At 41.2% G+C, this 27,958-nt stretch overlaps 1 protein-coding gene across 3 annotated transcripts in view; it reads right to left on the minus strand.

Moving 5' to 3' along the window:
- Positions 1 to 27,958, minus strand: part of PIGN (phosphatidylinositol glycan anchor biosynthesis class N) — a 99,346-nt gene that overhangs the window by 50,361 nt on the left and 21,027 nt on the right. For all 3 annotated transcript variants that reach the window (XM_075417153.1, XM_075417152.1, XM_075417154.1), the window contains exons 3-12: positions 26,817 to 26,938; positions 25,531 to 25,629; positions 20,698 to 20,804; positions 17,262 to 17,386; positions 15,871 to 16,001; positions 13,897 to 14,013; positions 7,507 to 7,547; positions 5,487 to 5,546; positions 4,313 to 4,405; positions 2,377 to 2,432 (exon numbers count right to left, since the gene is read on the minus strand). In XM_075417153.1, the coding sequence (XP_075273268.1) occupies positions 2,377 to 2,432; positions 4,313 to 4,405; positions 5,487 to 5,546; positions 7,507 to 7,547; positions 13,897 to 14,013; positions 15,871 to 16,001; positions 17,262 to 17,386; positions 20,698 to 20,804; positions 25,531 to 25,629; positions 26,817 to 26,938 (951 nt within the window). The remainder of the gene's footprint in view (positions 1 to 2,376; positions 2,433 to 4,312; positions 4,406 to 5,486; positions 5,547 to 7,506; positions 7,548 to 13,896; positions 14,014 to 15,870; positions 16,002 to 17,261; positions 17,387 to 20,697; positions 20,805 to 25,530; positions 25,630 to 26,816; positions 26,939 to 27,958) is intronic.

Below are 27,958 nucleotides of genomic sequence, written 5' to 3' on the forward strand. Positions count from 1 at the left end.
CAGCAGCGCCTAGCAGAAACACAGCACAGAACTGTGCTCAGCTGCAGCAGCAAAGGCCAACCATAGATTAACACAAAATTAGTGGAAAAACCTGCCATTAAACCCAGGCTGAGAAGTCCAAATAGCACATAGCTGTGCAGAAATGCAACCTCCATACCATTACCAATCACTCTGAAACACAGCACAGTATACCAAGAGAGCTCCTCCTCCAGATACCGGAGTAAGCTATCCCCAACTGCCTTTTCAATTTCTCCTGCAAAAAGGTAGAGTAACTGCACCTTTCTATACCCTTTAATCTACCACCAAAAAAATCAGCATCACAGTAAAGCCAGAAGGGGACACATGTCCTTCCTTCAGTATCTCACTCTGGTTCAAGCACAATTTCTTTGAAGAACTGGTGAGGGTTGCCTACAGCAATGCACTAGACCATCACCTGCAATTGAAGCTCAGGGTGATGTTCACTGCTCACACACAGTTGCCTCCATGTGAAGGAGGGGACAGGTCATGTCTAAAACTGCCTCAGGTTTTTCTTCAGTTCCTGCAAGCTGGAGCACTAGGAATTTACTTGTCTGCTTAAAAATAAGTTGACGTCCAACTGCTTCATCCCAACTATCAGCAACTGGTTGACAAGTTCCCTTAGTAGCTTCCTAGACACGGACCAAGTTTTGAAAGTCAAGTGGAGCCGTGAAGACTAATCAACATCTGGCCAAACTCCCTCTCTTCCCCAGCACACTGTGGATGAGTATTTGTATTGTGTGACCATCTGTGGTATGAATCTCTTTCTGTTTGCCTTCAGTGAAGATCAACAGTATCATCTTGGGGAACCAAAGAAAGTCTTTGCCCATACAACATGCAAGCACAAGACACCTTTTGTAAGGTAATTAACACATCCAAAGAATTATTTTGGTTTCATACAACAACCTTTCCTGGAAGGACCACTAACCCACATTCTGATTCAGAAAAATATTAAGAATATCTAAAGAAAGTAAAACAGATTTATTTTCGTAATGGACCACACCAAAGTAACAACATGTTCATACCAAGGTTTAGTCATATTTTCAAAGTGATAACTGTCTCCAGCATTTCCATTTAAAACAATCCAACGTATCACAAAAAAAGACACCAGTCCACAAGGCAATCAATAACATTTAGTTCCTTTAAAGATAAATTTAGCACTAAGAAAAACAAAACCTATGTTATAGAATCAGTCTTATTTCTTAGGGAAAGGTAAAATTTAAACGAGAGCTGTGAAAGTAAACTAACAGTCTTCCCCACAGAATCAAAGCTGACTGACCGCCCTTTCCATATGGCATTTTTGTTCCATACAGACTGGTAAATTCTTTGATAATGAACTTGTTATTCCTAATCAGAATTTGATGTAAAACTTTCATCAGGTGCCCAAGATTGACTTGACTTGTGTCTCAGACTGTCTTGAACGTTTCCCTTTGAAGAAGCTAGTGGTATAAAATAACAGCAAATCTCTGTTCAGAAAGACAGCAATCTTATTTAGCAGTTAAATGTACTTCACAAAGAGACTCAAGTATTTTTTACCACTCCTATGACTTAAAGTTCTTAATTAACATCAGTTTTCTTTCCCAAAGGAAAACAGCTGCTCTTGGTGACAAAGCATTTTTGCAGCACTCCACAAATTGAAAGCAGAACTGAACAGCATCACGTGCACCCATAGCAAAGCTTTCAGAAAACCTTTCAGGGGAGAAAGCAAATGGAAAAAACAGCTTTAATTGGATAAGACTGAAGGGTGAGCAGGTCAGTAACTGCTCCATACACCAGAACACAGAGCTCGCAGATACACAAATCACTGCAGAGACTCCTTCACAGCCCTGGAAACACTAACGCTAGGCAGCACAAATTCTAAAGATTTTGAGCTTCTTTTCTGGACGCAAAGCATTTTGTTTGTTCGTTTTTCGTTATAATTTAAATCACAGAAGAAACAATTGTTAGTTCAACTTTTACATCCACATAAACAAGAACGTATTGTATTTCCTGACCCTATAGGGACTTACACCTCCCAAGGAATGCTAAACGAAGACAGCAAAAAAAACCAAAAGGCAGTGAAAACTACCATGCAGTCTATACATAGCTATATGGTCAAACAGGCTAGGCATATAACCCTCAACAGAAGACTAAATGTAAGGAATGGATTTTTCTTTTATAAACCGACTTCTAACTGGAATTTTTAAATAGAAATTAATTGCAAAGAGTTCATTCGAATGAGAAGTTTCATAGTCAGATAAACACTATCATTCAAAAAATGACTGAAGAGACCGAATTACGCTGTCGTTGCATCTCACTGAAATATCCCAGTGACAAGGCAAACAATTGGGTAAAATGCATTTAGTATTTACATGTACTTACTTGAACGGTGTGAACAGAAATGACAATGTAGTTTCCTTTTTCTGACTCATCTTAACCTGCATAAAAAAAAATCATATGCAAGTTGTAACGAGACTAAAAATTACATCAGGAATTAAACTAAAAATAACAGAAGAGTTCTAAGGCTTTGGAAAAAGAACGAAATCACACTGTCAATATACTGTCTAGGAAGCACAGTATTATGCTCTCCTGCGTGTAATTCCTCCAAGTGCTGAACTAGTGTTCCTGGAAACCCAGACCTGCTCCAAAGTAGGTGAACTAAACCACCCCCCAAGCCAGTGATTTGCACAGAAGGACTTCTACAGTTTGTAGGATACAGGGAAGATACGGCTAGAAGTGCTACCAGACTTCAGTGCCAACCTCCCTCTTAGGAAACCGGTATTCTTTATGCCAGACGGGAACTTGTACGCTGCGGCAACGCCGCCAAAGCAATGCTGTTAGATCGATTAACCTGCACATGGACAAGAACAGATGGTTTTGATGCCATCAGAGCCACTTTGTCCAAGGCCCTTCAAAACCTCTTTAAGGCCTCCTGCAGCAGCCTGACTCAAGTCTGACTGTCAGCATAAAGTGCAGACAGGAACTTTCTAAGCGTACGGCTCCCAAAACCTGACAGCTTGAGGTAGCAACCTGCACGTCTCATCCTGTCCATCCAAGGCAACATCCTCTCCAGGGAGTACAAAGTGTGGCTAGGTCAGCCCATCACAGAAGTAAAAACCCACTTGACCTGTCTAAGTGCACTACTTCTGCTTCAGCTGAGAAACCCAAAGGAAATTCACACACGATCCTTCCAAAACAACGCTAGAAACAAGACAGCCAACAAGAAAATAGATAATTTACCACCACAAAGTGACAGAATAAAAATAAACTTAAAGAAAATAAGGACCACGAGTTTTTCTTTTGTTTAAATAATCCTTGAGACACCAATTCAACTGAAAGAGACCTGTGTCACATCCTTAATTCCTAGAGCAGAGGTCTTTCAGCTGTGGAGGTTCTACCAACACGCCTCAACTTCCCAGCCAACCAGCCAGCCAGTTGCTTCCCCTGCCACGTGCCAGCTTTCCACCACAGATTTGGAAGTGACTCTGCTGCTGATACTGCCAACCTGGCACCCACACAAACTGCATCTGGGGACAGAAGGTGCTGATGGTGCTAACCCCTCGAAGGCACTCTCAGGCCAATTCCTCGTTCCACCATCGTCACACGGGTTTCCTGACAGGGCAGTGGTTCCCTCTCTCACAGCTTCCCGTCTGTGGAAAAGATGGTTTTCCCTCTGAGCATTTATATGTCTTGCCAAAACTGAGATTTTTGGATTTGGGACTGTTTTATTCCACAGCTGAAAAGCATCCAGTGAAACATAATCTTTTTTTGTTTGGACCACATATGTGTTCTCATAATACGGTATCATCTAATATTAGATGAATCAATACAGAGAAGCCAGAGATGAACACTTGCAGAGCAAAACAACAGATACAATAGCATTAGCTAAAAGTTAATTAGGCCACTAATTTCATTTCTTCAATGGACAGGTGCCTGTTACCTTTTTGATCTGTTTGTGTACTGATCCTGACTTAGAGCCTTGCCTCCCACCCCTGTTGCAAAGGCAGTATTTCCCTTTTCAGGTATCAGAACATAGATTCCACCTACATACTGCAAGTAGGTTTACATTAATATCAATAAACATCAAAAGAATCAAGAAAAAGTTCTTCATTCTTCTTATAAAAAGGTGTCTATTAAAGTCTTTCAAACTCTTTCAGGTACGGCGCCCAGTTAGTCAATCAACATCACCCAGTATGCGTATTCAATTTCAGCTCTTTAAATTACAGCTATATACAGCGTACATCCTAGTATAATTATTTTACACAGAGCAACAACTATAATCGAAAGAAATATTTTTCTTTACCATATATTTAGTTACCTTAAATTGCTCGAGAATCTGAACAGCGTTGGTAAATATGCTCTCTGCTTTGAAATGAGCGCTATTGTTCAGATACCCAAGAGGCAGAGTTCCCTGGGGAAGAAAAATACATATAATACATTAAAAAAAATTTAAACGAAGAAGCAGGAATTTCTCTAACTGAATGGCAGGCCAAATGAGCAGTAAGAATACTTCAAATTACTGCTCAAATAACTACTGGAACTCCTTTGAAAATACTCTTTCTTGCATAGTTTCTCAACATTACAGGGACTGTTCCTAATATCCCAGCTCCTACAGAAACGCAAAAAAGGTAAATAACAGAAGTTGCTATTAAAGTGCATGGTATATAGTAATACAACCTCAATTTCTAACCAGAAGCCATTTTTGAGATACTTAAGAGCATTCCACCCAAAGACGTGCCTGGGCCCGACTCACCCAGTACTTGCAATGGGAGTGGTTCCCATGCCACCCTACGTCGGGCAGCTTTCCCCGCACGACCAACAGCGAGTGGAGGACAGGGGGAGAGAATTTGGGGCAGCGTGTCCAGAAGACAGATTTCAAAAAATGTGCTGTAAATAGGCGTTTTGAAAATGAAACAGGCAGCAGGAAAGAACGCCAATGTAATGTTAATTGCCAATTAGATATTGATGAGACAATCTTTGGACTATGTAACAATAGACAAAGGAAATTCAAAGGAAAAAAGCCATCTCACAGTGAAGGCACTCACTGTTCACTAAATTAGAGGTACAAGATACCATCTGAAGAAAGTATACTAGTTTAAACAAGAAATAATTAAACATCAAATTGCAGGAACCGGCTTGTTTAGAGGCTCAGCTTTCATGATCAAAATCAAGTGTTATTCAAACCATATTGCATTTTTACCATCCCTTAAAAACAAAGCAACAAAAAACTTTTATGTAGCTCAAGAGCATGAAGTTGCAGATTATAAGAGGATCAGCTGCCTTTCCAATTGAAAGTGCTACACAAAATATAAAAAGATTCAGCTTATGCTCCAGACTGAAGACATACATATAAAGCTAAAACTACAAGCAGTCTCCATAACCTATAGCAGTTTTCAGATTTATAACCTCTCCCTTTGCATGCCGCAACTCTCGTCCCCAATACCTCTTTGCAAGCAGATTTTTGTTATATGGAAAACGTTTGTGCTTCTTACCACAGAATTCAGGGGGAAAGGCACACCAATAAGGGAAGCCATCAGCGGTGCAATATCAGCCTGTGCAAACAGAAGCATCCCCATTTTAAAATAGTTCCAGCTTCTGGAGCTTCTAGAGCTAATAAACTCAATTTAAGTTTAATGCATCCACATTTGCAAAAGTAAATGGTATAATACTGTGAAGTTATGACAAACAAAACTCGTTTATAATATTTTTTTAGTTTCCAGGAGTCATAACAGCATGATTATATTGAAAATCTGAGGCTCTGCTACTGATAAAGCTTCAAAAAAGCATTCAGTTTAAAAAGCAAAAATAAAACCCCACAGTATTTATTCACAGGAATTCAGTACCTCCTTCACTGCACTCAGAGGCATTAGTCATAAAAAGTGATATCTATACCACAGAAAGAACTAATTTCATATTTACAGTTTCAAGCGGTACACTGAGTATACTGCTTTTCACTGCACTCCTCCTCCCGGGTTTCCACGGTGCAAGTTACTCACCTTCTCCCCTTCACTTTTACTCTTGCCCCTATCAGCCCTCAAGAAGACCCCTGAATCTATACCAAGGCTTCTCATGTTACCATTACCTTCAACTTGTGTTGATAAACACTGGCTCTCACCAGCTTTATATTTTCCTTTAATATAAAGCTATGCACCAAAATTCTTTGTTTTCCCAGCATAAACCTGAAGAAACTATACTGAAACACCAGGCACTGCTGCAGCTTCAGACCTCCTGTGCAGAAGGAGACTCCAAACCATCATTTGTAGACAACAATATACATGCAGTGTAACAGTAAGCAGAATTCTAGTTTGCTATTTTCACCCACAGTCCCACACATACTACAGGACAAAAGCTCTGTCTCTGGAGACTCCGTTACCCAGAACAAAGCAACACTCGAGACTCTTCTATACCACCCGAAAATAATATCCCCATAACTCCTGCCAATGCTGAGAGGAAAATTAATCTCTAATTTTGTACCAGGGCTCTGCTGAAATCAGCTGATCCACATCATTCCCAGCTTCAACCTTCTAGCATGAGCTCGTTTCCTTTGTTTGAGCAGCTTTGGAGTCTGTTATATTAACTCTATATATTAACTATATATAACTCATATATTCAGTTCCATAGGACGATAGGAAGTAAGAAGCAAACAAGCTTCAGGTGCACACATGTACATGCATCATCATGATTTAAAAAAGCTTGGCTGATTTAGTACCAAGGGTTAAGTCATCAACCTTTTTTTCTTCCCTTACAGTACAAATTGTCTAAATTGCTAAGCGGTTGTGCCATAATCACAGACCTTGTTGAAAAAAAAAACCCACAGTTTAACAGTATAGCAAGAACTCATTTTGAGTGAATAATGACAGCAACTTCTCGAAAAAGTGACAAAATACAGACTTTCAAAAAGATAGCTCTGAAAAACTGCACTGAATACACACATAGCTACCTTCAGTGTAGGAAAAAGCATACAGCAGATGCTCACAAACTTGGGAAACATGGTCATCAGACCATGCTTTTTTTTCTGTGTTTAGCTGGGCACCTTCAATAGCAGATACCGAGGAGGTGTCAGCTCAGCTCCAGAACATTATCAACGTAGAAAGCAGAGGGAAAGCATCACAAGTTACTTCTAAAGGTTTGCAAAACCAAATCCCACTCTGAAAACACGTTACACCTACTCAAAGTTACTTTCAGATAACGCACTGACTTTTCAAGGAGCATCTGACATATTGCACTGCACGCTTTCCCCAACGGCGTACGCTCACAGAACTGAAAATGCTGTGATCATGCACCTTGAGGAAGAGAAGTTGTATGCAGCTGCACATGTGGCAACAAGCAATTCTAACTGTCTCGTGTTATGTTCAGTATGGGTGTGGTTCCTGCAGCTCTAAGTAACACATTCCAGGGAAATGCTATGTCAGTGTGATCATTCATTCGAATTCCATCAATTAGCTTAACTCACACAAACCTCCTAATTTAAGGTGAAAATTTATGAGCTATTAAATTAGGTATGTCTGATACCTGATTGACATCCAGCCTCTTCAAGCCCTCCAGTTTCCATTCTGCAAGAAATAACAGAGCACATGAACAGCTAATCTAGACAGATTTGAAAGGCATAATCCAGCTGACATTTAACATCTTGTTGCCGTCTTCTGTAAAGTGTTATTACTAAAGAAAATCATAATTTGGCTTTAGGATGCTAGCTCAAGAGGGGTTACAGATGGGACTCAATGGGCAGAAACAATAAAATGCATTCATTTCAGCTCACATTTTCTTTTATCCATCAGGATAAATTGCTGCCTGCAATTGTGACCCAGAGCACTTGAAGAAAGTCCAAGGTTTTTATTTTTTTCATCAGCACAGGACAGAAAGTGATGTATTACCTCCTATGCCACCTAAAAGATTCAAACTCAGGTTTAGGAGAAGGACTGTTTAAATCTCTTCAATAGTTTTTCAAAAAGTTAACCCAAGGTCCCCAATATACTGGTACAAACATACTTTATGTCATGAGCAATACCAGCCAAGAGCAAGCTCAAGGGAAAAGTTCAACAATTTAGCAATCAGAACAACTACAATGCAGGCAGAAACACAGCCAAACGTAAAAGCCCCTAAAGCTGCAGAGCATCATACAAAAAGCTGGTTCAAAACCGTATTTTCCTGCTCTCCATTAGCCTCTATGGAAATAAATAGGAAACTGCCTGTTTCCTTTGGTGGTGGAAAGTTACCTAAAAACAGTTTAGCAAGGTTTGGTTTTTTAATTTTTTTTTCCACCAAGTTTTCTTCTCCTAGTATTTAAATTTGATGCCCCACTACCCACAGCAATAATCTGACCAGGAAAAACAACACAAACAGACAAAAAACCCCAAAACACCCAGAAAAGACAACACACAGCTTTTTTTTTAATCAAGCCGAAAAAATAAAATCAGATACACAGGAAAACATGACAGGGGCTGAAACAGCTTTGCTGATCATAGAATCATAGAATAGCTGGAGTTGAAAGAGACTTTAAAGGTCATCTAATCCGACCCCCCCTGCAATGAGCTGGGGACATCTTCAACCAGACCAGGTTTCTGAGAGCGCCGTCCAACCTGGCCTTGAACGTTTCCGGGGATGAGGCATCTACCACCCCTCTGGGCAACCTGTGCAAGAGTTTCACCACCCTCAGTGCAAAATATTTCTTCTGTATAGCTAGTCTAAATTTCCCCTCTTTTAGGTTAAAACCATTACCTCTTGTCCTATCGCTACAGGCCCTGCTAAAAATTCTGTCCCCATCTTTCCTGTAGGCTCCCTTTAAGTACTGGAAGGCTGCTATAAGGTCTCCCCGAAGCCCTCTCTTCTCCAGGCTGAACAGCCCCAACTCTCTCAGCCTTTCCTCACAGCAGAGGTGCTCCAGCCCTCGGATCATTTTTGTAGCCCTCCTCTGGACCCACTCCAACAGCTCCATGTCTTTCCCGTGCTGAGGGCTCCAGAGCTGGATGCAGGACTCCGGGTGGGGTGTCCCCAGAGCCCAGCAGAGGGGCAGAATCACCTCCCTCGCCCTGCTGGCCATGCTGCTTTTGATGCAGCCCAGGGTATGGTTGGCCTCCTGAGCTGCAAGTGCACATTGTTGGCTCATGACCAGCTTTTCGTCCACCAGTACCCCAAGTCGTCCTCTGCAGGGCTGCGCTCAATCCCTTCATCCCCCAGAATCTCTTTGTGCTTGGGATTGCCCCAACCCAGATGCAGGACCTTGCACTTGGCCACGTTGATCCTCATGAGGTTCACACAGGCCCACTTCTCAAGCTTGTCCAGGTCACCCTGGATGGCACCCTGTCCCTCAGGCATGTCAGCTGCACCACTCATCTTGGTGTCATCTGCAAACTTGCTGAGGGTGCACTCGATCCTGCTGTCTAGGTCACTGACGAAGATATTAAACTGTACTGGTCCCAGTATGGACCCCTGAGGGACACCACTTGTCACTGATCTCCATCTGGACATTGAGCTGTTGACCACTACCATCCAGCCAATTCCTTATCCACCAAACAGTCCACCCACCAAATCCATATTTCTCCAATTTAGAGAGAAGGATGTTGTGGGGGACCGTGTCAAAGGCCTTACAGAAGTCCAGACAGACGACATGCGTAGCTCTTCCCTTGTCCACTGATGTAGTCATTCCATCACAGAAGGCCATTAAGTTGGTCAGGCAGGACTTGCCCTTGGTCCAATGCTGGCTGTCTCAAATCACCTCCCTGTCCTCCAGGTGCCTTAGCACAGCTTCTAGCAGGATCTGTTCCATGATCTTCCCAGGCACAGAGCTGAGGCTGACAGGTCAGTAGTTCCTAGGGTCCTCCTTTCTACCTTTTTTAAAAATGGGTGCTATGTTTCCCTTTTTCCAGTCACCAAGGACTTCACCTGACTGCCATGACTTTTCAAATATGACAGAGAGTGGCTTGGCAACTACATCAGCCAGTTCCCTCAGGACTCTCACTACTGACAGTAGTCAGTCAGTTAAAATACTGTCAATGACCTACCTAGAGCAGATCTCAAGTACAGCAGTAAAGGCAATGGGGGCACCCACCCTCAACTTGGAAACCACACTTAATGCTAGCAACAGGGGCACAGCCACCTTACTCAGTACACACAGAAAGCTAAAGAGGCCAGTCACTGCCCTGCTAACGCTGCTTGCCAAAATGAAACCACAGAAGTAGCACAGACGGAAGCACGAGTCCACTTAGCACCTCAGACCATTGATGGTGTAGCCACCTTCCCCAAAATCATCCTTTGGGTTTATGTGAAGTAGAAGTTTAAATGCACCAGGAATAAGCTTCATGAAAAATACCAGTAAAACATCACCCAAATGTCTGTCTCAGCCTCGTTTATTTTCTCCAAACAGGCACTCAAATCCATACCACCATACCACCCTTTCTCCATCTTTTGATACACCCTGTCTGTGCCAGACCCAAACCTGTCTCAGCTGAAAACAGCCTGAGACAGTAAACATCCACATTTGCACTACTGCATCTATCAAACTTCTTTTCAGCAATTAGTTCATACCACTGCTAGATTCGGGGGTCTGAGTACAGGTCCACTGTTACTGGATCCCAAGAGCACCCTGAAGAGTAGCCATGTACTAACAGCAACGAGTCCTACAGTTACAGCAAGTTCCCATGGCAACGCAGGGGAAGTATTATCAGCATTAATCACGAATTGTGTTAAACTCACACCAAAATGAACAAGTTTCCTTCCTTTTGCTTCCCAGAAAAGGAAATGGATTTATACTTCTAGAGATACAGACTCTCACTCATATTTCTATTATATAAATGGGTTGTTTGTTTTCCTTTAAATAACATTTTCCAATGAAAAATGTTGGAAAACTGTCTACACGCACGTAACATGCTTAAAATAGGAAGAAACTGTAGCTCTAGCTTTGTCAGAAGCTTTTACATCTCCGCTTCCCCTACTCAGATATTCCCAAAAGGCACAGAGTTGAAGACATCTGCCTTGGACCACGAGCTGTAAGATGCGGAGCCCAGGAGCTTCCAAGGACCTACTGTAGGTGACCCTGCTTCGGCAGGAGGGTTGGACTAGATGACCCACAGAGGTCCCTTCCAACCCCGACCATTCTGTGATTCTGTGACCGGGACACACCTGCAGACCGGCCAGTCTGGGCTGTACTCCCAGGAATGAGATGTCTGGGGTGTACGTGCTGCCCTCACGGGTTTACAATTCCAGCTCTCTGCCTAGGTTTCTTGTAGAGTGCCCAGCAGAGTTTTCCACGTGCCTGAAAGCGTTTTTTTTTTGTCTTTATCTTGCCCTGCTTTGACTGCATCCCACTGAGCAGTCAGATGCAAACAACCCAGGGGAAACAGCAGGGAACCAGTGGTTGAAGAAGACACTGAGGATGAAGCTACAAGAAGCAAAGAAAAACTCAGGTAAAACCTCACAGAAGCAAAAACAGTGAAGGGGTACGCTGAGCTCCCTCAGCCGCAGCAAAGCAGGCTGAGCCCCCTCCAAATCAGGGACGGGTACAGACAAAAACCCACCACACCACGTCCTTCTGCTGCAGAAGGCTGTGCCTTCACTCAAGCTTCTCTGGACTTGCGCCCCAAGGCCACCCGGTGGGACCTGCGCTGAGGAGCTGGAGAACAGCTCCGTATTCTCCTCCTTTCTGAAGGAGGGTCAAGCCAACGGCCAAATGGGTAATACTACACATGGCCCACAGCACACAGGGCTGCCATCTCAAATCTTTCCAAGATGATGGCAAGGCCAGGCCTGGGGGAAGGCAGAGCACAGGTGAAGGGACTGAAGAGGAGAAGGCTGTCACCCCAGAGAAGAAGCTGCGCCCTTCTGGCCATCTGAGAAGCACATTAATGTTTCCACAACAAACTGGACAGACCGAGTCCTGCCTGTTGGCACTGCCTTTGGGAGTATCAACCCTCGATGGCAATGATGAGAAGAGAGTCAACTCACTGAGCTGCCTGCAGCCTGCTTCTGTTGAACAGAGCATAAGAAGTTTGCCAGAATTAGAAATATTCTGCTGTTTCCACGAACTCTTAACTCTGAGAAATCAAGAAGGATTGTCAATAGACACGTGCAATTGCAAATATAAGTTGGACACCCGCATACATCAGTGACACAGCAGTCTTGAAGATGCTCTCTACTGCACACAGTCTCAGCTGCAATTGTATGGAGCAGGAAAGGCAAATTCAAAGAACTTCTCAAGAGACCTGTTTTAAGCATCTTTTCTTTCATATGTTATCTTTCTGAAAATATCGGGGATTCTAACTTAATGGAGTAGCTGAACTGCATTGACCTGCAAAAGTGCCAAGTTCCATTTCAACAACTATTTTTTCTTTACTCTTAGGCTACATAGCCTACTAGAAGCTATTATGCGCTACCACGGAGAAGACAGTAACTTTTTAAGAAGATACTTATTACTCAAATAGAGATTCAAACTCCCAGGATACTCAGAGAGACTCAGATCTCCAGCAGAGATTATCCCTGGCAATTAAGAACCTGTAAAGATAGTGTCTAAACAGATCAATAACATGACAGCTGGAAAGCTGCAGAGCAAGTCCAGAACAAAGGGAGGAGTTTCTGATGTTTGCTTTAGGGTGTTTGGTTTTTTTGTCTGGTTGTTGGTTTGGTTTTTTTTAAAACATCAGAAGAAAAATATGAAGCAGGCACAGCAGGATGCAGACACATTCCCTTCTTTAAGAAAATACACATTTCCTAACAGCTGACAGTCAAAAAGCTTTCCCTATTGTGTATCTAGAAGTCAGTTCAACACTCATCTCTTTTGAAATGCTCTCACACCATTTTCATCATTACTTGAAGTCAAACGCTGATGTTTATACTAAGGCTGCTGAGAATCACAGAAACTGACAGCTGTAAAAATCAACTATTACAGATAAACCCTTAGAGACATCAAGTGTCCTTAGAAGTCCAGCAGCTCAGCCATCACAGACACCAAAACCAGTTGGTTTTACTCTGTTTTCTGTTTTTATTCTACAACTCACTTTCAATTTTATCAGAGATATCATAGTTTATAGCAGCAGCTAATCACACAGTAAAATGTTAGCATGGTCTATAACCGAGGAGTCCTGTTTGTTTAATCTGTTATCAAATACCTTCTCAAGAGCAGGGCAGTGTTAAAAGCTGTTTTCTCTTCTCTAATGTGGCTTGACAAACAACCCAATAAAATACAAAGTCTTTACCTCATTGATCCCGAGTAACAACCCGAGAGATTCAAGGCATCTCAAGAAACAGAGCAGGCTACAAGAACGGGGCACATGAAAGAGGAAGAGCTTGCACAGTTTAATCACATACGGTTTTAGAAATGTATCGATATTTCAGTAAGGCAGTATATATTACATTATATATTTGAAATATAAAAAAAATTCGATTTTAAAAAAATCTACTCTTAAATAAATTACAAAGGGGAAAAATAACAGCAGAGAGTCACAGCTTTTCATTGAGAAAGACTGTTTACATTTCCACAACAGTGACAAGGATGCAAGTGAGACCAAGACAGCCCTTGGAAAGTCCCCAGGGTTGTACTGTGAAGCTAGAAAAGAGTCTTAGGACACGTCAACTTATCATGTTTCTGTACAAATAGCTTTTAACCTCTGGGAATCCTCCTAAGAATTAAGTGTCCTCTGGAACTAAGTTTTAGGAGTGTGAATAGCCTCCTGTACCCAAAGAGAGAACGTCTTCAATTCCATGATTAGAAAAGAAAACCGACTCTGACATTATCTACCCAAAGTTGCAATATTCTCCATGGAAATGCCCTGTCACCTTTTCTTTCCACATCACACAAAGCAAGTAATATTTACTGTACCAGAACAGCAGCCAGTGAAGATCAACAGGTATAATGGTTAAACACCTCCCTTTCCACCAAAATCTTGCACTTCACTTTTATATTTTACCTACCTTTCAAAAAATTGTCTTCAAAGAACTGGGATGTGACTTTCTGTGGATAATTTACCCCAGCACCCCAAACAATCAGTGGTGTTAAAGTTTCTGAGGGATGACCAGCTCCGTGGGATCCTAAGACGCAGCAAACCAAAAAAAAGTGTAAACTTTAAGACACTTGGTATAAAAACAAACAAAACCTTTCTCTTTATATGTATGCACACATGTACTAAGTTCTCGTTACAGCGTACACACTAAAATCCTGATACAGACAACTGTTCCAGCTTCATAGCTTATTTTTATGCCACTATCAATAAAACCTTGTAGCACACTCCTTAAAAACTGATAAAACATGCCTTGCTTCCCTGGGGAAATAATTCCATCCAGATTAATGTATTAGCCACCAAAAGGAGGAAACTTGAAAACTATGACATCTCAACAGCAGCTGCACTGGAGCAGAAGCTACACAAGCTTGAAAGAAACCCTGGTCATTGAACTCCATGGGTGAGGTACCGCAGCAGCGAGATAACCCAGTCTCAAAGGGAATGACATTGTTATACAAACTCTGTGCTGGTCACCGCACGGTCTACAAGATCATACTCTGTGTTTGCATAGGCACACACTCTTCCCTCTCTGTGTGTGAGTATATATATTTTCTAATAATTATGTAGGACAGAGAGTAACACGTTATTTTAAGGACAGTTTTTTTAAAAAAAAAAACCAAACCAAAACAAAACCCAAACAGAATTGGGTATGAAATTGGAATAGAGTTGAGGCTGTACAACAACCACTATGGCAGAGCTGAAGAGCCAGCTTTGCTTTCTTCAAACAGCCATAAGCTTAAGAATCCGCAGGTCTGGGAATAAGATTCCCAATGTTCAGAAATCCCTTGGAAGGCATTCTCTGGGCTGAAAAGCAGCAATAACTGCTGCTCTTCGCAGAGCTTGGGAAAAGACCAGATGGAGAGACCGCTTCCTCTACCCTCCAGGCATCAGTTATTTCTTTCTATTGCAGAAGGAAAGTGCAGTTATTCGTGAGCTTTCATTTTAGATGAGCCACCAGCTCCATCAGCATTTTAGCGAGACTCTGCCTCCATGAATACTTTAAAGCAGATACAGCTGAGAGGCAGCTGTATCCACCCTCCCCCTGTTATAAGAACCAAGTTTCAGCCTGATCTGAATGATAAGTGGAAAAAAGTATTTGATTTTCAGCTGAATCAGTTCCATGTTCCACCCCTCAGCCCACTCCAGACACACCTTCTCAGGGGATAGGGCGGGAAAGGGTGCCGTTTTGTTTTCTGTTCTCTGGCCCAGCGTACCACACAGTAGTACTTATGTCAGGATGGTAGCAGGAACAAGTGGCCAAAGTGGGATGTGGGACCAACCTATGTTGATGGTCAACAGTTCCATCTGAGACCAGTTTAAATCAAAATTATGGAGACCAGACTGAGAAAGCAAGGGATTTTTTTGGTCTTCGCCAACAACCACAGTTTGTTTCATCGTGTCAAGTTCAGAACATGTTCTCTTCACTAATAGGTCCCCCGTGCCCTTCTAATTTTTAATTTGTTTTAAAACTGCTGTACATCCCATTCTGCGAATAATCACTGAAAGACTGCAGCAGTTGCTGATACTACCAGCTCAAATAAAAAGCTTGAACTGAACTAGCCTTCAGATGACTGGATACGGGCCTGAGCATCAGTTCTCGGTTGCTCTTGACTCACTAAAGTCAACTTTGAAGTTCTTAATACTTCTGGAAGATGATGAAGCTTCTTTCTTGAAGACAGAAAGAGACGACACAAAACTATGACAGATCAGTGGTTCTCAAAGTCTGAAGAGTTACTCCTATCACCTTTTCTTCCCCCTTCAAAAGGATCCAGTACATCATGAAAACACCCCAGCAGCACACTCTGGCACTAGTGTGTGCTAGTCTTGCTCTAACTGTACTCCAGATACTCACCCACAAACTCAGATGACTCAACATTTAAAGACTTACCCCAGTCTGTCATTCCATGGTCAGAAGTTAAAATAAATGCAGTTTTTCCATCATTTCCATAGAAATTTTCAATCATTGAAGCAATTTCTTTTACACCCTCATCAACTTTTTTTATATTTTCTTTGTATTCCCTACAAAAATAAGAAAAAAATATTATCAGACTCAAAGTGGCCCTCACACTTGGTGCAAAGCAAGTTCTCCATGATCACAATGCCCAGTCCTTTGATTATCGACAGCTTTACCCTCTACAGAACCTCAACCTCAAGAGGCATCCTAGACACCAAATCTCTCCTCCTCTAAGTCTTACATAAAATACTAAAATGTCACAGCACAGTTTGAAGCTTCCTGAAACTACAGTCTAAAACAGATGCTTGTTTATACTTCAAATCTGACCTGTCCTTGATTGAAGACTATAATTTAATCACCAACAGCTATCAGGCAAGTTAAGAAGAACGCCAAAACTAATGAATTCTGGAAAACTCGAACACCTTGAACTGTAAGTTTCAAAAATGACTTTAAGCCAGTAACCAAACAGCAAAGCAAGAGCTCATCCTGCAAGAACTGTTTTGAGATGATTCACAGATCAGCACAGATCCCAGAATTCTGTGGAATAGAGGCTAAACCAAAAATTTCTATATTTTTAGAAAAAGTGACCACGATTACTTTCAGCCAACTAATTCTCTATTTGTTGATTTTGCTAAAGTCACCTTTAAAACTCTATCTTTAAAAAACCATAACAAAAAGACCATGAGACATACAGCAAGTATGAACTTTAGAATGATGTAAGAAATCAGAGCAAGAATTTTGAAAGCATGCAAGCTTCAAGAGAAAGACATAATATTCTATTGTCACAGAATGTGAGGAAATTAAAAGAAAGTTCTCAAACAGCACACTTCAAGATGAATTGGTGATGAGTACTGTTAATCTAAACTCCTTCTTTGTTCCAGTGTCCTCAGGAAAGCTAAAATATAATGCTGGAATTTGCAGCCATTATTCCCGAGCTTACTGTTGTCTATAAATTTATCCACCCCATTTCAGCTATAGGGAATCTGAGAACTGTCTCCATTTCATATTTAAAACTGAAATTTCCTACATATCCTTTAGATCATATGTTGACTATATAACTAAGACAACCTGCTAAAAATCAGACTTGAGGAGTACAACCACGGATGCTGTATATAGCAAAAATCTGTCACTTCTACAGAGGAGACCTTAAAAACAAAAAACCCCAGAAAATTCAGAACATAAGTAATCATGGTGACATACATGACCTACTGTAGAAACCCTCAAGACTACAAGTCTTGTTTCAGGCTTGATAAATAGCACTGTTAAAAAAATTACTGTATGCATTTAAAACTAAATAAGGAAGATATGCTTAATCCCTCGGTTACCTTGAGTTTGGCCGATGAGCATGTCCATTGGTGTCTATGCCTAGCAAATGCAGGAACAGAACCACTTTGTCCTCATTCAGTGCAGAAAACAACGTTTGATTACTTCTGGAAGAATTAAAGAAGCTCTGCATGGAATAAGGCATTGAGATAGTCATCTGAGTACTGTGGAAAAACATGACAGGCAACCTACTAAAACTGAAAAGCAGCTGTTTTCATGTCAAAATACTAGTTCTTATTAGAGTTACAAGAAAGAAAAAAATAATTACTTCCCAAACTTATAACTACCATCAATATAGTCAGTCCAAAGTTTCAGCTTATCAAAGACAGGCAACAATCCTCAAGTTGAGAGGCCTTTTCGACTTTTGTTTGTTTGTTTTAGTTCCTTTCAGCAGAAATACCAGATAACTGCATACCATCCCTTCTTTGCCTCCAGTGTAATCACAATGATGAACCATTCCTGAGTGCCACTTACGGCTTTACATTTCCATTGATTTATCGATTTCAAGGTGGAAGCAAAGGTCTCAAACACTCTCGCTTTGGAAGCAGGTTCTGCAGGACTGAGATGCCAAACTCCAACTTGTTTGCAGAAACCAAAGTAAAACAGAACAAAACAAGACATGCTTTGCAAATACACGAACTACAGAACATACATCTGCCTTGCACATGCCCTACTCGAGCATCCCTGAGGTAGATGCCAGGGGAGATCTTCCCCTCAGATTGAATGAGCCTTGACGTGGCTGTTCTGTGGTAGACCAGCCATATTACAGCAATGCAAAATGCAGGTAGGCAGTTCTTCCAACATCATCTCCTTCATAACAGCACTGCCCAAGGAAGCAAAGTTGGGTAGGGTTTTTGTTCAAAGAGCGTCTAGAGAACCTTTCAGCACATTAATATAAAGGAAAGTGTCCTTGAATTTCATGCAAGAGTCCAGAGAAAATGCTGGTAGAGACAGAGATCCATTTCTGCCACCAAAGGACAGAGCAGCCCACCACACACCTGTGACAGTGGCAGAGGGCCTAAAAACTAAAGCTCACACCTCGTGTAAATGAACATCACTGTACCAAGAAGAAATGCAGACTGGCAACAAGAGATCCATAGTACACCATGCCAGGAAACCGTGGCAGTACAGATTTCCACCTTTTTTTCCACCCTCAATATACACAAGCTACATGGACTAATATTTGTGCACTCTCAGTTTTAGCTCCTGTCCAAACAAAATCATGACTAAAGTCCAAAGATATTTTAAACAATAATATAGGAACAAAATCTGATCGCATTCAATAGCAATATAATAAATTTTTATGGAAGTTTCTGTTTCCTGCAGGGGTATATCCACCTGCACATATTTGACTGCAGACTGAAGAACCCTTCCAGAGCACACCAGTAATTTACACAATACGGTATAATTCTGTCTCTTTATTTTTAATTAAAGGAAAGAACATCTCAAGACAGACCAACAGGAAACTCCCAAAATTAAATCCTAAAATATAGATTAATAAGTGAAGACAAGTATTTTTCTATCACTAAGTGAAATAAACCGTTGTGAGGAAGTCAAGGTCTGAGCTTCTCCTCTCCCATCAGACGAGTCCCCACGATGTGCCAAAACCACTCCATACCCCCAGCACCAGCCACCTCATAACCCAGAGCAGTGGTAGCCAGACGAGCTTGCCCAACCTCTGGCTAATTAAGAATGAGAATACAAAAGGAAGGTGAGCGTATCCCAAGACGTGGCATCTTAGTGCCTTTTACTTCCTAGAGAGTCAGAAATCCAGGGACCACTTTGCCCAACACAGAGTTAAACGATATGTCGTTAAGCATTTGCGATAAAACTCAAAGGAGAGAAAATAGAAACGTAGGCAAAGCAGAATTTAGATTTTCACCAAATTGTCATCGTTACTTCTGTATAATCTCACCAGCATACCAGAGAGCTGTTTGGGTTGTAATAGCAGAGTGATCTCAGTTTCAGTCAGCCTGAAGTTTCACGCTTCTGAAGCAATCACGGCTGTGTAATTGAAGAGATGATTAACGGAATGAGTGTTTTACACTAGTCAATCAAGTCCTATCCATTCACAGCATGAAATTTAGATGGGCAAAATAAGTCTTTAAAATAATGGTGCTGGTTCCATGGAAAACGTCATCAGTAATGACATATATATTGAACGTATCATTACAGTTTGAAAGCAGAAATGCCATTAGGTGTTCTGAAGCAAAAGAAAGGTAGTACCACCCTCACGTTCCTCTGCAGCTCCAAATGACAGCAGGGTACAACTAAGACAACAGGTATTCAAGTGTAATTGACAGCCTAATTTGATTTGCATTATTCATACGCATTACAACATGCAACCTGGCACAAGTGCACATTCAGGCAGAGGACGGCAGTTAGAACAAAACATCTTTTCACCTGTAAACTCAGAAAATCGCTTCCTTTGAAAATTAGCAAACTATAATGAACTTTTCTACCCTATATCACTCTTTGAAGCAGACCCATCCTTGGCTTCCTAATATAGATGCCAATTTGGTTTATTGATTTATTTGGTTTTATTTTTGGTTTGATTTATGCTGGTTAGCTAATATTAATGCACGCAGCCCAGAGAACTTGTAGAAGAAGTATTAAGTCTTGAACTCCACTAACATTGTTATGGGATCCAGAAAGTAACCCACCTAATTGCTCCACTGATATACGTATTTATGTATCAATACCACTATCAGCATTTCTTAATCCAAGACAAGTGAGGTAGCATGGAATAACATGAATATAGGAATTAACAAATAATCAGAAACTATGTGCCTTGGACTATTAATACTTACAGCAACAGCATCACAGAAAACAACAGGGATGAACCAGCACGGACCCAGGTCAGCTGAGCAGAGCACCACGAGAACAAGCTATACAGCTTCAGGGCCTAAGCTGCCTCCACCACCCCCAAACTAACCACAACTTCTCTGGCAGCCACAGCACAGCACGAACCACAGCAGACAATCAGAAGCTAGCTACATGCATCAGAAAAAGCCACGCTGTGTAATTACAGCACATACGAGCCTGACAAAAAATAAGTCAATAATATTGTCCATTTCTTTCTCCTAATGAAGACTTACCATTTCTGCCATGCCATAATATTTGTTATAAAATCCTTAACTAATCCCATTTTGTAGTGCTGCGAGATGGGTTTCAGTTTATATGCAAATTTAAGACAAAGAAAAGCCAAGTATGTTTTTAAAGCGTACTTTTATTAGTGTTAGTTTTTTTATTAGCATCGACTGACAAATACTTCCTCTAAGCTTCCACCTCACTAATGATGATAATCGATTCAAGCAGTTTTTACCTACGACCCCAAGTGATAGGTCCTTCAAAAACGTCTTACTTTCTAATTCTACGGTAAAGTCAACATCCAGCTGTGCTTTTCATGCACAGGTAGCACAAAGATTTTCTGCTCACCTTAACATGATCAAAAACCCACGTGTCAAGCTTGGCTGCATCCTGTGCTCCAAAGTCTTCACTTTCTGCCGTGTAACAAAACGTATAAACATGATCTCCAGTAGCACCTGCAAAAACAATACAGGTGGAAAAGGAGACAGAGAAAAGTTTTCTTCCTTTTCTCATAGTCAAAAACACATTAATGTAAATGCATAGGGGTAGAAACCTATCAAGAATGAGAATCCTGCAAGAAGTCAAAGAAGTTTTCTCTTAATTTTAAACTTTCTCATCATTTGTGATTTTTGAAGCCTGGGTACCATTTTAACTCCTTAGCTTACCAACACCTCAGAGGAACGAGGAGCAATGTTATCCAGTAAGCTCAGGGGAGGAAATAAAGTATGGAAAACCAGATAGCAGTAGAACAAACCTCAGCTAAACCAAATTGAACAGAATTTAGTTTTGAAAGAAGTTCCTCAGTGAAATTCCTTCTAACAGAGGAAGGTACACATTAAGAGCCTTGTTTGAACGCATGTAGTTTAGGGTTTCTTTTGTTTAAGAAAATGTACTTAGCTTTCGGTTGTTCAATGGAATCATACAAGACATTGCCTTAACAACGAGGCCTTTTACACAGGAAAACATCATATATCATAGGAAGGCAACAGGAGGGGTGTAACTTAGTTACTGAACATCAGTTCTAGGAGGTAACACAGTATTGAAAGCCAGGTGGACAACTCCAGAAAGACAATATTCGAAGTCTGCACCTTTAGAACATGGATCCAAAATATAAAAGGGAGAACTACTGGACTATGTTCAGGCATAAAGTACAACATGGGGGCCACTGATGCGAAAACACAGCATCTGGTCAAGGCATTTTCATTCTGTACTCTCTGTCAAGAGAGCAAAGCAGAGAGAGGAGGGGAAAAAAAGATGAAGACCTAGAAGAAAACTTCTGAAGTCCTGGAAAGATCTGAAGTTCGGTCGGGTTTAATGAACTAATTCAGTCAATGGCTGAGCTGTTACAGCTCAGGGATGCTATTTCCACCGTGACTACGTAAACTCCCACAGGGAAAATGTTCTTCTCCCAGTTGATAGCCAGAGAGAATATAACCAATTTGCTGGATGTCACAATTATGTAAGGCAGTTTTGTTAGCTTCCAGGCTCGTGAATGAACTAACATCCCAGTACAGGTAAGCTGTTTAACCATCATCACGTCCAAGCCCGCACAAGGGATGCAGGTATTTCAGGCCAGGAAGATGAAGGCTGGCACAGATTTTCCGGTGTGGCTCTACTACTTATACTGCTACTACTTACAAACCCAGAACACTCACTGCAGTTCTTACAGTCTGAAAGAAAAGGAAGAAAATACTCCTCCCAGGTATTAAAAAGTGAATTAAGGAGTTCCAGTCGGTGGATAAAGGAGTTCAAAAGAAGAAATAAGCCCTGGCCATCACTGTCAGGACGACTGCTGGTCTAAGAGGGTAGAGTGCTGCACTGTTTTTGCAGTGCCACAGCAACCCTGCGAAGGCCTGTCTTTGAGAGGTGCCACACCGAGGCAGCCTAATGAAAGCACGCAGTCTGCAGATCAGGTAAAGGAACACATCTACTACTCATCCATTTTTAATTTTCACTAGAGCATAAAACCCCACCCAACCCTGCATTGCTATAAAGAGAAACAGTGGCAAAATGAAGCCGTGCTGGGAAAGTTTCAGAGTGCCTGCATAGCTTCAAAAGTAAAAAAACCCACAATTATTTTGTAAATAAGAAAACATAGTATGCAAAATGTTACAAAATATTATTTTATTTCCATTGTTTGAGAGGTGGCAGACAACAGCACACCCAATACTTTTTTTAAGTCTGGGTATGAGGAAGCAAAGACGATACAGAGCAGTGGAAGGAAGCCAGGGATGAAAATGTCCTTCAGCAGCGAGCACACAGCTCTACTGGATTTGGTGCTGCCATGGCACTAAGGGAAATAACTGGGGGTGCAAGAAACTCCCACACCAGATACCACCTCTTCCAATTGCAGACTCCTCTGGCACATCCTCTCACCCTCTCCATCAACACTCAAGTATTAGGATCAGGGATAAAGCGATCCACCCTCTTTCAACAAGCTTTATGTCCTGAGGAAAGCAAAGCTCTCGCTCTGCTAGCAGGGCAGGTCCTGTGTCGGACAAGTCACTCAGGGGTCAGATCCAGACCAGCAAGAGACTTTTGCTAGCAAATTTTGCAGGCACAAAAAAGGGGAAAAAAAAATAATAAAGGCACAAGGACAGTCAGACGCTGAGCTGACAGAGCGTGGGCATCAGAGAGCTGTCAAACGCAGCCAGGTGAGGAATGCGAGAAATCCCGCATTTCTCTTGGTGTGCTGTAGGAACAAAGAACTAGAAGGGGAATTCAAGAGTTCTGGCTCTCCAGAATAACCCTGACAAAGGTTTGTCCCAGTTGTGCCCACGGTCCTGATGATACCCTCCTTTACACCCAAACTAAACAATGACCCAAGCCTTGTTGCTAGTTTCCAAGAGAGGCGAAAGGAACCTGTGGAACAAATGGCAATCTGGGTGCAAAGGACTAATATCTAATTTCCTTCACAGAAGCAGCAGCCTCAGCTCCTTTTTCAGCATGTCATTTAATACTCTGGGTTACAGTCCCACCTAGACCCATGACAAAACAGTACGGGACCGGACTGTTCAACTCAAACTTCAAATTCTGTCAAGTCTAGAAAGAAAATCCGAAATTTTAAAGCGCACCCTGGAAATAACACAGGCATTTTCAAAGTACATTATTTCCAGATAATTTCAAGGTCATAACCTAAAAATAGCATAGAAAATAAGGCTAAAATTAGCAAACGGGATTTGTGCAGCTTAAATAAGTTTAACCATTAGGAACTAACACCTTTTAATCCTGCTTAAGATGTAAGTAAATTGCACACCAGTTCCAAAGGTACTTTGGTCGTTTTCTCAGACTAAAACACTAATTGCACAGTCATTGAGACTTTGGATTTCATTCATATCTTTTTTGATATTGAAAGAGATCTGTGAGCATTTTATTTACCTTCTCTATAGAATCCTCAACCATTTCATTGACATATTTATGATGAAAAGGACATGAAGAACACAGACAATGACAGGAAACCAAGGATTTTGCTCTCCTTCCCAAAAGCCAGCAGGTGTTACATACTTTTTATACATCATCCAATGAAAGCGGTAAAACAGTTCCTAAAATCCTGAACATTCTGGCATGATAAAATACACACAAGAAGAGTCCTGTGATGTTATTAATTTGCAACATGGAAAGGGGGAGAGAAATTAAGCTACGCTTCCCTATCTTCTTTTTAGCTTTTTTGTAAAAGTAAAGTTAACAAATAAACACTTGACTCCATTCCCTCCTGTATTATAAGAATTCTCCTCTTTGGAAACTCTGTATTATAAAATCCTTTCTGTATTACAAAATTGTTTCTGTATTATAAAACTTCTCAACTTTGGGAGACGGGGAAATACATTTTTCTACTAAAAGAAGTTCATTTACATTTCTATAATGAGAAACTGTGATTCCTTTTCCCATACAGCATCTACTTCTCGATACAGTGCTGCACTAAACCTTTCTCAGTTTGGGGGGGATTTCCCTCCCCCTGCAAAGAAAGCTCCAGTGTTGAAGCCCCTCAGACCAAGCTGTATCAAGACACATAGCAACAGTATGGTCTTACCCTTGCACATCCCTCCAGATAAAATCAAAGCTGCTTCCAAGTCCTTATCTTCTTACTCAAACAAAACTACCAGGAGGACAGGGCTCTGGGAAAAGTCTTGAATTCCCCAAATGTTTTCCCCAAGAACATATCTCCAAAAATGTAAATAATCTGTGCAAGGGCAGTTTCCCCAACGACCATCACAAGATTCCCAAATACAAGCTGTAATCTGAGGTCATGGGAAAATACCAGGAGATATTTTTACAATTTACCATAAACTTATGAGGATCAAGCAAAGAACAGAAAAGAGGTGCGTGTGTGGGTGTGTGTGTAATATCAAAAGCAGAGGGGGAAGAGACTGGACTTCAGAAAAAGAATCATCAGGAGAAATATGATGTACACTTTTTCTAAACCAATATTAGATTCCACTCCTATCCTATCAGATTTTTCTGATGTGTCAATGCCAATACCTAGAACAGCAGCATACACCCCTAGCTCGCCCCCTTTTCACTTCGGTCTGTTTCACTTGGAAATTATGGGAAAGGGTGCATATGCCCTCATTCTTCCAAGAACAAAATGAACTTAAACTTGGAGAGCCTTTAAATGTTTGAAGTGTTGCTCAGCAATCTCTGTATGCTCAAAGACCAATTGCACTGGGCTTTAACACACTGCACATCACAGGGAGAAAAGACCTCAGCTTATAGTTCTTCCCTTCACACATTACTGTTCTGGAGTAGAAGCAGGATAACCCACAAGCAGCTCCTTCTCCAGCTCAGACAATCATAAAGCATGGCTGCAGCTCTGTCACCTGCCTCACTGGGAGCTGCATGCAGAGGAGTAAAATCCCCAGCTGCTGGCTTGCAAGCAAGAGCTTTAAACCTCAAAGAAAAAAAATATCAGGTCCCTTTAACTAAGGGTGTGTTTTCTTTAGTATGCTGATAGAATTAGGTAAGGCCTCTTTAAAAGGATGAGTAACAAATAGGGATATTCTCTTTTAAACTTGCTTCTTTTTCTCCACCCAGTATTGAATTCACAAACTAGAAATCAAGTATACACAAATATACAAACTGGAAATACTTCATCGACCTCCTTCTCTAGCTCAAAAATTGTAAGTATCTCTGTTTTACTAAATGGTAACTATGCATTCAAGATTCACAAAATTTAAACCTTACCTTTTGCAAACATTGGCAAAATATCTGGGCTTCCCCAGCTCCAAGTATATTTACTTTCATTGAAAACAGAGTCAAATTCCACTGGATTCTCCTTCCATCCTGTTAAACAAACATATCTGGATTTAAATGGGGTTGCCAGAAGATCCCATTGACTGCTAAGATTGATAGTCCACACAAAATGTTTTTTTTGTGGGTTTGTGGGGGTTTTTTGGCAGGTTTTTTTTAGGTTTTTTGTTTGGTTGGTTGGTTTTTTTTAAAGTTTCCCTTATATTATCTCACAATGAACTCCACTTTGCGAGTCTTGGTTTTACTTCCATTTCAACCTCTGTTTGCAATTAGCCCTCCATTCATTAAGAAGCAAGCTGAAAACCTAAGCCAATCTCCTTACGCAGGGATTCAAACAGAAAAACCACACAGCTAGTTTACCTTCTAAACCACTAAAATTCTCCTGAATTCTGATTCCCCTGTTGTCTGAACCCAGCTTTTGGCATTTTAGGCAATAAATTACAGACTTCTCTATCGTATTTCCAGCAGTCACATTCCACCTCGTCACAATAAAACCTTCAAGATATTCTGCTTCCACAAGGCAGCTGACAAAAATATAAAGAGATGCTCTTAACTGCAATTCCTGCCAATCCTGCATTTGTAGCAGATGTCAGACGGAAGAACCTTTTGATTCCAAACATGGACAAGACCAAGTAATTCCCCTCACCTCCCCTGTCCAAAACCAACATCCAACATTACAAGTGCTCAGGCCTGGAAGCCTGTGGGAAGGCAGAGGACCACACTGAAGACCAAGCCAGTAACGCAAAGGCTTGTTCCACGTTATTAAACGCCAAGCACGCAGTAACAGATAGCTCTGGACAAAACACACTGTTGGGGTTTTCACTTTGTTTTGCTCCTGATTCTCCAACTCAGCCTAGCAAAGGTTTAGATAAGACACTGCAGTTCACTTTCTGTTGGCAGCATCTACTTAGCCATCTCCCATTACAGCCCAAATGGCAATTAAAAACTCTTGTCACATAAAGAGGTCACTCCATAAGATATTTCTGCTTTTAGACTCAAGGTGCTAAATTTTACCATGCTACAAAATATTAATTGATGTAAGCTATTTATATAGCTATCCATATTAAGAGTGGGAAATCCATCCAAAATTATTATTTTCCAGATAATCTTGGTATACAAACCACCCTGCAGGTATTCACCCATAACCCCACAGAAGCCCAGCACACCACTAAAGCAGCTTGTTTTGGAGGACAGCGTTCGAAGCTTTCGGACCAGCCTACCTTTCGCGACTGCGCTGACGTCTTCATAAAAGCCAGCTATAAGCGCAACGTGCCCTGGCCGGGATTCTGTCGGGACCCGGGTGTGAGAGACTCCCCAGCTGCCGTTATTCTCCAGAACAGCCCTGCAAACAGGACACAAGGCAGTTAACGCTTAGGACTTCTTGCAAGTACAAAGAATTGCAGATAAAGAGAGTGACAGGTAGATGTGAGGCAGGAAATGTAGTGAAACCCCAGACTAAACCAGATTTTCACTACCACCCGCTGTGCAGCAAAACAAGCAGAACATTAACCTGCAAGTAGTTCTACGTTATAACACCCCACAGAGAACATTACTACTGTGGCTCATCAACACTGCAAACAGATGAGTTCAGCTGGTGTTCTACCATGCTTAGAATTAACATACTACTTTTTTCTGCTGCTTTCTGCTATTGATTACTTTTTTTCCCCTCAACAGATTGTTTCTACCTGGCGATACTTTTCTTTGTTCTTTCCATTTAGCTTCAAAGTGTCTAGTTCAATCTTCTCTTACTCATTAAATATGCTCAACTATAATTAGCTCCTGTGACCATGTCTGCCTTTATATGTGCTGAATAGTAGAAGTCAGCATCAAGAGAATTTAAAAACCACGTAAATCTAAGGTACAATTCATTTCAGCAACGTTGAGAAAATTTAAGCAAATCTTGTATCTTCTGCAATTACACTGAAGTGAAGGAGAATACCTTCTCACCACATACACAGAAATGCATAAATTGTCTAGCCATTCTGCACATACAATAGTTATGACAGATAAAAAGTAAAGAAAATAGAGGACAAAGCCCAAGTGTAAGAAACAACCTCATAAACTACTCTTGTCTCGCTGAAGATAGGAACAGCTGGAGCCTGTCTGAGCATTCCTATCTGCTGTTTTCTTGTCTCCATCTTCTGGAAGAACAGACTTACTGCCCACAGTCACAGCAAGGGGAGAAAGCAAGCAAGCAAAACACACCAGGACATGCCTTATACTGGTATCCAGGAAAAAAAGCAGCAGAATCGTCTGAGCAAATTCAAAGCTGTTTTTAGGAGAAAAATCTACCAGGAAATTGTATTTTTGTTGTTCATGACATATGCTACAAAATTTGCTATATTTTATTGGATGTGTTTTA

This window comes from Opisthocomus hoazin, chromosome 3 (assembly GCF_030867145.1).
Source record: "Opisthocomus hoazin isolate bOpiHoa1 chromosome 3, bOpiHoa1.hap1, whole genome shotgun sequence".
Classification (NCBI taxonomy): domain Eukaryota; kingdom Metazoa; phylum Chordata; class Aves; order Opisthocomiformes; family Opisthocomidae; genus Opisthocomus; species Opisthocomus hoazin.